The sequence below is a fragment of the Terrapene carolina genome, unplaced genomic scaffold, assembly GCF_002925995.2.
Source record: "Terrapene carolina triunguis isolate 2854851 unplaced genomic scaffold, T_m_triunguis-2.0 Scaffold210, whole genome shotgun sequence".
In the NCBI taxonomy this organism is placed as follows: domain Eukaryota; kingdom Metazoa; phylum Chordata; order Testudines; family Emydidae; genus Terrapene; species Terrapene triunguis.
In genome coordinates this window covers 12,513,475-12,522,773 of record NW_020664561.1, presented here as the reverse complement: position 1 = coordinate 12,522,773, position 9,299 = coordinate 12,513,475, and the positions used below count along the sequence as shown (strand labels likewise).

At 57.9% G+C, this 9,299-nt stretch overlaps 1 protein-coding gene across 1 annotated transcript in view; it reads right to left on the bottom strand.

The window, feature by feature from the left end:
* LOC113407276 (sulfhydryl oxidase 1-like) overlaps window positions 1-9,299 on the bottom strand; it is a 37,331-nt gene that overhangs the window by 637 nt on the left and 27,395 nt on the right. The window contains exons 8-12 of the mRNA XM_026655600.2: window positions 8,460-8,589; window positions 3,416-3,538; window positions 3,108-3,255; window positions 1,806-1,982; window positions 114-350 (exon numbers count right to left, since the gene is read on the bottom strand). Of these exons, the coding sequence (XP_026511385.1) occupies window positions 114-350; window positions 1,806-1,982; window positions 3,108-3,255; window positions 3,416-3,538; window positions 8,460-8,589 (815 nt within the window). The remainder of the gene's footprint in view (window positions 1-113; window positions 351-1,805; window positions 1,983-3,107; window positions 3,256-3,415; window positions 3,539-8,459; window positions 8,590-9,299) is intronic.

Here is a 9,299-nt window from a genome sequence, read left to right as displayed (position 1 = left end):
CCCTTCCCCATTCCCTCCTTTCTCTTCCCCCTCCTCCCCTCTCCCATTCTCTCCCTCCTCCCCTCTCTCTTCCTCCTCGTCGTCCTCCTCCTCTCCTCTCTCTTCCCCCTCACCCATGGCCCACTCTCCAGCTCCCTCCTTTGCCTCCCGGCTGCGCCTGACCACCAGAGCCGTCTCGGGCTCCGTGTAATTTAAGAAGATGTTGATCGGGGAAAAGTAGGCCTTGAGGAACTGCAGCACGGCTGCCTCGTCCCACACTTGGCGCCTTTTGACCACACTGTGACACGGATGGCACAGTTCCGGGGGAGGCCACTGCAGCTTGGGGAATTGGGGGTCCTCTGTCTCGGTACCTGGATAAATCAGATGGAACAAAGGCCTCAGACACAGTCCCACCAGGGGCTTCAGCAGCAGGACGGTCCCAGTACAATAACCACAGCATTTAACATCCACCCCATAAGCCCTGAAGGAAAGGGAGTAGCCTCTGTGCCTTATGGATCTTACAGACACACCCCAAACCTGCCCAAAGCCCTCCAGCCTTAGCCGGCTCTCCCCTTGCTAGCGTGAGACTCACAGCAGGGGGCACAGTTCCAGTGGGATTCGCACATCGCCTTGACTGGGAGGTCACGCACAACTCGCCTGCAGGAGCAGCTCCACTTGCTCACGTGCCCTTCAGCCACCCTGAGGGGCAGGGAGCGGGCATGCAAGAACCCCCAGCCTACCCTAGTGCCAAGAACAGGCTCTTGTAGCCAAAAGCTGCAGCCCCTTGAGACTTGGGAGTCTCCTCCCTGCCCCCTCGCCCCCCAAATGACCAACCGGAGCAGGAACCATCACCCCACAATTGGACGAACGCTGATAGGTTCCCCCAGGCTTCAGTGGGCTCTGCCCTCTCTCTGCCAGAGTCCCTGGGTGTCAGCCTGGGCCACATCCTTGGGCCATGGGCGTTCCAGGTGAATGCTGTGAGCTGGGGTGGAGGATGCTATGCCCCCCCACCGGGGGAGGCTGCACTGACAAGCAGGAAGTCATTCCCCCCTTCCTTCCCCTGCCTGGCCACTCTTGCTCCCTCTTCCTTCTCAGCTGCCAGCTGCTTTTGTCCCAACTCCCCCAGAACTGGGCTCTAGAGGCTCGTGTGCGAAGGGGGAGGGGCAGCGTCTGCACGCGAATGGAGCATTTGGAGAATCGTCTCGTCTCGGGAGGAGGGTCCTCCCAGGGCACGTGGCAGCTTTTAAAGCCCCCTGCGGGAAGCCGGATAAGATTTAACTGCCTCTCTGGGGCGGTCTCTGGCTCAGCACCACCAGCTGCCTGTTCCCTTCACCTCAGGGGTCTGTGATCCCTCCCCACGGCCTTCCGCCAGCCCCCTGCCAGGCTGCAGAGTTAACCTTTGTGGCTGCTTTCAAAGAAGAAATGAATGGACAAAGCCGGCCCGCGGCATGCAGGCAGAGCGCTCTCGCAGCTCCCTGTGCCCCAGGCTTCCCCCTTCAGCCCGGCTCCCCCTGCAGTTATCAGTCTGCGAGGAGAGACGCCCCCTCACTGCGCAGCAGTGGCAGGGCAGGCACAGCGTTACTGGGGAGCTGAGTCAGCCCAGCCTGTGCTTTACAAGCCAAGGCACCAGCCGGCCCACGAGGTTCATCTCAAATTCCAACCTCCCTGCAGTCAGCTGTCCCCATGACCCTGTCCCCCATCCCTCCCCAGATACGGCCAGAGGGTCTGGACTCCCTGCACTGGGGGCTAACTTCTCCCTCAGGCGCCTCTCACCCCATCTTCCTCGGCCAATGCCAGCCTCACCAGCAGGACACACCTCCCCTTACCTGCCAGCCGAGCGTTGACCCGGTTGTGTCTTGACCAAAGCCAGAGGGCTGCCTCGTCCACGCTTCTCACTTTGTCCATGGACTCCGCTGCCATGCCCTCAAAGTGCTGTGCGCACTCCCGGCAGCCAAAGAAGGACTGGACGTAGCCGCGCATAGCACCAAGGACCTCGAGCGGGTCTGGATGGGGAGGCAAGACAGCTCAGTCGGCGCAGCACGCTCGGCTGGGGAAACCCTGGCAACTCAGAGAAGCACTGTGCCCGGTGGCCTCCCTGCCGTCCACGCTGCCCAGAGGAACCCAGGTTCTTTGCAGAGTGCTAGCAATTCGAGGCCGGGTGGGTCCACGGGACCAGCCAGCTCAGGATCACAGCGCCATGGAGCAGGTGGCTTCAGCTACACTGAGAGGGCTGTGTGGGGCCCAGCACGGGGCTTCCAGTGGAGTGTGAGACGCTTAGCGCATTCAGCCCCACCTGCACTGGGAGGCGCTGGCACGGCACCATGGGACACCACGGCACCCTGAACCAGGCTGGGCAAGGGGATCCTGAGGGAAACCAGCAGAGACGCCGAAGGCTGGCTCTGCAGTCGGGCTTGTATGTCCTGTTTAAGAAACATCCCCTGTGACCCAGCAGGCCCTGGGGCTAGCGTTCAGCTGTCACTAGAGAGCCACACTACAGAAGAGCTAGATACTATTATTGCTAGCTGTGATCTGCCCCTCCCTGAGCCAGAGGGGCTGGCTGAGCGGAGACAGCAGCACATTTGGCCCTGTGGCAGGAGAGAGCGCTGTGCACAGCTGACTGATGAGACGGTGCTAAGATTCCACACGGGAGCGCAGCCCCCTTGGCGGGCTGGGAAGCTCAGCGCTCTGACCCAGACTTAGGAGAAGTGGCAGCCAACCACCTGACATGAGAGCTGCAGAACGCTCACGCTGGGGGATCCAGCAAGCCACAAGATACAGGCTTTAGATACAGGTGCTAGGCATGCAAGGTGGGATGAGAGGAGATTGGGGCATTACAATGGGCTACCTAGTGTGAGGCTTACCGACTCCCTGGCTACGGGGATGGCCGGAAGGGACTTTCCAACCAGGGACTGCAACCCTTCTAAAACCCCAGGACTGCCTTCAGCTTTCTGGCCTGAGTCTACCTACCCCCACCCCATCCCGTTTCCCATGGAGCAGCAGCTCCCGGAAATTCCCGAGCTACGGCCAAGGGGAGCTATCACGGTGCTTCCCACACCCCTTTCTCTATGGCCAAGAGCTAGATCATCCGGCACGTTCAGAGTGGGACGTGCACAGGGTCGCGTGTTTACCTGTGCCCAGCCTGCGGTGTCTAGTCGCCTGCACTGTCAGGAGGTGGAAGAGGGTCCAGAGGGAGCAGGGGTAGCCTCGGAAATGAGGTTCGCTTCCTTGGCAACCCACCCACGTCACGTTGTTCGACAGCACCGCCGGGGCTTGACCCTGATGGGGAGAGAGACAGGCAGACAAAGAGTAACAACCTCAGGGTTAACGCGGTGGGCAGGGGAGGGACAGCAGACGGGGACTGAGAGAAAAGGACAGGGGAAGGCAGATGCGTGCACACACTGCAGGGCTAAAGGGAAATCATCTCTATGCGACCCACCTCTTTTCTGTTGGTCAAGACCAGCTTCAAGGCACTGTAGGGAATCCTTGATCCTCTCACGTTCCTCAGCCACCTGTCCACAGAGCGCAGGAAGTTCTGGACAAAGGGGCGGCCAGGAAAATACTACAGCAAGAACAGAGCGAGGAGGAAATACGTTTAACGACAAAAGCCTTGCTACCCATTATGGTCGACGTGAACCCAGGCACGGGAGAGATTCCTGCTTTGATTCCAGGGGACATTTTGAGACCTTTACTGAGCATGATGGCTAATAGGACACAAATCATCCTACAGTGATAAAGTCAGGATCTTAGCAATACTATCATGTCCCCATATGCCCTTTGCTAGCCTCTCTCAGGTGGGAAACGGAGTGAGTCCCTGATCATGAGAAACTCTCGGCGACTGCAATGCCAGCCTCTCCCAGCAGGAGTCGCTGCAGAGAATGGTGCAGGAGCACTGGCTGTGGGGAGCTCACAGCTACACTAGTCTCAGGCTGTCCAGCTTGGTATGAAGCCTCCCCCCCCAACGATCCAAGCAGCCAGCACTGGGAAGCCCTTTCATTTGTATTCAAGCTGCCACCATTGTGAACAAGTCAGCCCTGTGGGCCAACAGCCAAGATCCAAATCTCAATCGTAACTCCAAATAGTCTCCGAGGAACACGAAAAGCTACTTTGACAATAAGTCAACACAAATCCGATTAGTATCAGCACTTTAAAACCGCAAGCGCTCCAGGGAGGGGGGGAGCGAGTGACTGGGGCGAGGGGGGGAGACCCACCTCAGGGACAAACATAAAGAGAGGAGACAGTGTAGATGGGTAAAACCAGGAGGCGGGGACCCAGGAAAGTGTGGGGGGAATGAAAGCAAAAGGGTCTAGCCTCCATGGATACCCCGTTATGCTAGACAATAAACAAACACAGGGAACTGACATTTCTGCTGGGGAGCCCCCCCTCACTCCTCCAAATCTCCTTTCAAAGGCTCCCGTGGGATACTGGAGATTTGGGGTGAGGTTTAGCAGGTGACCTGTTCTAAAATAAATGCTTCTCTCCCCGCAGGCCTACACGTCCCTGGGAAACGCGCTAGATTTAAGGATCAGAGTCTGGACAGGCAGAGAAGGCAAATTCCCTGCAACTGTCAGGAATGTGGGAATCCTGGTGACATTGCTCCGTCTAGTGGCCTAAATCTGAAACATCTTGCACTGAGCACAAAACTGTTTCCTCTAGACTATGGTACACACCCAACCACCAGACTGAGGAGGCAGAAGGGGGAGAGGTTGCAAAAGAATCATTCCCCTCCCCATCTATACCTCCACATGCACCCATTCCCCTTCCCTCCCATCCATACCCCATTCCATCCTCACACACATGCCCGCCCCATTCCCCTCCCCATCCACACCCACATCCCATTCCATCCACATACACACACCCATTCCCCTCCCCCTCCCCACCCTTCCACCCCCCCATGCCCCTCCCCATCTATACCTCCACACACACCCATTCCCCTTCCCCCCCACCCACACCCCATTCCATCCACACACACACACACGTGCCCCATTCCCCTCCCCATCCACTCACCCACACTCCATTCACCTCCCCATCCATACCCACATCCCATTTCATCCATCCACACACAAACCCACCCCCCATTCCCCTCCACACCCACCCACCATTCCCCTTCCCATCCACCCACCCACACTCCGTTCCCCTCCCCATCCACACCCACATCCCATTCCATCCACACACACACCCATTCCCCTCCCTATCTATACCCACACACTCACTCTCCTCTTCTGTTCCCCTCCCAACGCACACCCCATTCCCCTCCCCATCTATACCTCCCACACACACACACAACCCATTCCCCTCCCCATCTACATCCACCCTCCCCCGCAACATCTCTGAGCTTTGCAGGGAGGGAGGGAGGGAGGGAGCTTGGTTGGTGAACTGGGTTCCTTGTGCTATTTCGGTCTTGGACTCTCTGTTCCCTGCATCTGAACAGCTTTGTCTCCTAATCTGGAGCTGACATTACTACAGCTGTCTGACACCAAACACATTTCACAGTATAGACTGGTCCCCTGAAGATTCCAGAGCCTGGGGGGCTGGTGTAGCAACCTCCCCCCCCCCAACACACACACAGCCGCCCTTCAGCTGTCTGAGGATCGAACACAGCCTGCACTCTCCTGGGGGATTGTATTTTGAAGGGGAAGGTGGCAGGGTGGGGTATTCATTTAATGAAATCTTCCATGCTCAAGAAAGTGAGAGAGATTGAGAGCATTAGCTAAAGCCAGGCCGCAAGCAAGCTAGGTGTTAAGCAGGCTTCAGCACAGCCATGCCAAAGCACCTCAGGCCTGACTCACACGGCCACTGGCTATTCTAGTCCTGCCCTCCTCACACACTCCTTCCAACGCACCTCAGTCCTGCCCCGCACCATCCCTGCTAGTCTTAGTCCTGGTCCCTTCACAGGCACAGCCGGCCAGTTTTGTTAATCATGCAGCAGTTGGGCAATTAGGTAAAAAGTAATAAAGGTCTAAGCTGAGAACCCAAGACTCATTGCACTAGTGACCCACATTTAGATGAATAAGTTTTAAGGCAAGAAGGGACCATTACAACCATTTATCTGACCTCCTGCATAGTGCTGGCCACAGAACCACACCCAGTAATCTCTGCATCAAGCCCGTAACTAGAGCATCTCCTTTAGAAACACATCCAGTCTTGATTTAAAGGCTTCAAGTGATAGAGAATCTACCCTGTTCCCAGATAAGCTGTTCCAATGGTGAATCACCTTAATTTTGTCTGAATGTGTCTAGTTTCTGACCACTGGATCTCGTCAGGCCTTTTTCTGCTCCATTAAAGAACCCTCTATGATCAGAAATGTCTTCCTCACATAGGCACTGACTCCGGGGCTGGAGCACCCATGGGAAAAAAATGGTGGGTGCTGAGCCCCCCTACCAGAACCTCCCCCAGTGCCTCCTGCCCGCCAGGGGAGCCCCACCAATCAATGCTTCCCTCTCCCTCCCAGTGCCTACCACGGATCAGCTGTTTCGTGGCATCAGGAGGCACTGGGGGGAGGAGCGAGGGCGCAGCACGCTCGGGGGAGGAACTGGGCGGGGAAGGGGCGGGAAGAGGGGGGGCAGGGGTGGAAAGAAGTAGGACAGAGATGGAGCCTTGGGGGAAGGGGTGGAGTGGGGGGAGGGCACGGGCGGAGCCAGGGGGAAGCACCCCCCAGCAGATTAGAAACTCGGCACCTATGCTTTCTCATCTTTTAGACCAGGGGAAGGCAAACTATGGCCCGCGGGCCGTATCCGGCCCATCAGGGCTTTCAATCTGGCCCGCAGGATTGCCAGCCCCGTGGTGCAGTGGGGCTAAGGCAGGCTCCCTGCTTGCCCTGGAAGCAGCCGGCACCACGTCCCTGTGGCCTCTGGGGGGGCGGAGGGGGGAAGGAGGAGGAGGAAAGGGGAGGACGAGGACAGAGGGCTCCGTGCGCTGCCATCGCCTGCAGGCACCACCCCCCGCAGCTCCCATTGGCTGGGAACAAGGAACCGCAGCCAATGGGAGCTTCGTGGGTGGTACCCGCAGGCGAGGGCAGCACGCGGCAGAGTAGCCTGCACTACCCCACCCCCAGGAGCCACTGCCAGACATGCCTGCCACTTCCGGGAGTGGCGCGGGGCCAGGGCAGGCAGGGAGCCTGTCTTAGCCCCGCTGCATGCCACTGCCACCCTGGAGCCTCTTGAGGTAAGTGACGCCGGGCCGGAGCCCGCACCCCAAACCCCTCCTGCACCCCACACCCCCTTCTGCACCCCAACCCCCTTGCTGCACCCCTCTGCACCTCAACCCTCTACCGTGAGCCCCCTCCTGCACCCAACCGCCTGCCCCAGCCCTACATTCACGGCCCTTCCTTCAGTTTCCCCCCCAGATGTGGCCCTCGGGCCAAAAATTTGCCCACCCCTGTTTTAGACCATGATCAAGTCACCTCTCAGCCCTCTCATGGAGAAACTAAACAGACTGAGCTTCTTACATCTCTCACTATAAGGCACGTCTTCTAGACCCTGAATTATTCTGGCAACTATTTTCAGAACCCTTTCCAGTTTTTTAAATCAAACCCAAGTTTCCAAAGGAAACGGGCTCGTGTGCAAGAGGTCCTTAATGATCCCTTGCTATCACAATCTCACTGCATCCTGCGTGAGGAGAGTTCTTTCATTCTGTGAAAGAGGATTTCCAAAGGTAAGTTCTGGAGGGTCACATAGGAGACAATATACGGCCGCCAAGCCACATATCTGCCATAGCAAAGCAGAGGTGCCTATGCCACTTCAAAGCCGTTCACTGCAGAGGGCATTGCTGTGAGTGTACTTACCGGTGTAGCCAATGCAGATACTTAAGGTAGGGGTGGGAGCAGGAGGAAAGAAGTTGCATCGGGGGGGGGGGGGGGGGGGGAGAGAACCAGCCACGGTGGTGCCATCTTGCAGGAGGTTCAGGGGGAAGTGGCTATGGTGAATGGCTGAGCACGGGTGGGCGGGGTTTCAAAAGGCATGGCTCATGTCCAGGCTCGAGGCGATTGGTCACGTCACCAGTGAAGGTTTGGGAAGGGCACATATAATTTTCATGCCCGGCCCAGGGGACGATGCAATTCCAATTTCCCATTTATCTAAACAAAGGCTCTGTATTCACAATCAGAGTTCAAGCGGAGTTAGGGACTAGGGCCAAGCAACCAGAACCGAGGGGGTTAGAGGCTGGCTGAGGCAGAGCAGCGCTCGAGCCATCCAGGGTGTCGTCACAAGGGCTGCTACGCAGGCCGGAATGTGGGGTGTGCAAACGGTGTGGAGACGGGTTTCTCTGGAGACCTGTTCAAGCAGAGCGCATGAGGAGATATGCCCAGCTTCGTTCGCTACAGGATTCAATTACCAGCCTGCCCTCCTCTAATCCAACTGAAGGGGAGGCCCAGTGACTGCCACGGTGTCAAGTGAAGCCCCAGCAAAGGCCCTGTGTCCACTCTCAGCATGAGGGGGCTACAGACGGCACAGGCCTTGCCTGGCTGATGACTCCTTAGCGCTCACCTTAGCCAGCACTGCCACAAAGTCCTTCAGGGCCCTCACCCGCTCTCCCGTTAGGACAGAGAACCGGGCCACCTCTACCCGCAGGGCATAGTGCAGCGCGGACTCCAGGTCAGCCATGTACACCTTTGAGCTGGAGAGCAGAGGAGAAAAACGGCATTAACAACCGGCTGAGCCTGCCTGCAGAAAGGGGGTCCTTGGCCCCTGCTCCAGTGAGGGACCTCAACTGTATCCCCGCAGGATCCACCTGGGAGGAGGAGACCCCTCATTACAGCTGCGAGTCCTGGCCCCTTCTCCCACGAGGGGATGGCAGAATTCAGTCACGACCCACAGTCTGGCTTCACCCTGAGAGAGGCCAAGGTTAGCTCAGCCTCCAGCTTCATTCAGCCCCCGTAGTGCCCTCACTAGCAGCATGGCACTCACCCCTGTGGGGCTAGGGTCAAAGGGGCCTGCTCTCTTTATTTTGCAGCATCAAGAGGAATAACAATGGTTGTGTTTTACAGCCGCTCCTCACCCCCACCACATCACAGCAAAACCAACAGCCAAGGGCCTGCCAATCCACAGCTAAAGCAAAGGAGGGACGGTGGGCAGATAGAAACGGGGGGGGGGGAGGGACTATACCCAGGACCCCAACACGGTACAGATGCCAGCAGAATGCGCCACACCACAGAGCTTGCAGGCCTCCTCTGGGGGGAGAAAGGCAATGAGCTCTCCCTTCCTGCTGCAGAGCAGGGGAACACCTCCAGCGTCCCTAGTCAGCGAGGTGGGCTGGGGGAAGGGATGGGGCAAGGAGCAAGCAGCATGACCAGGGCCGGCTCCGGCTTTCTGGCCGCCCCAAGCAAA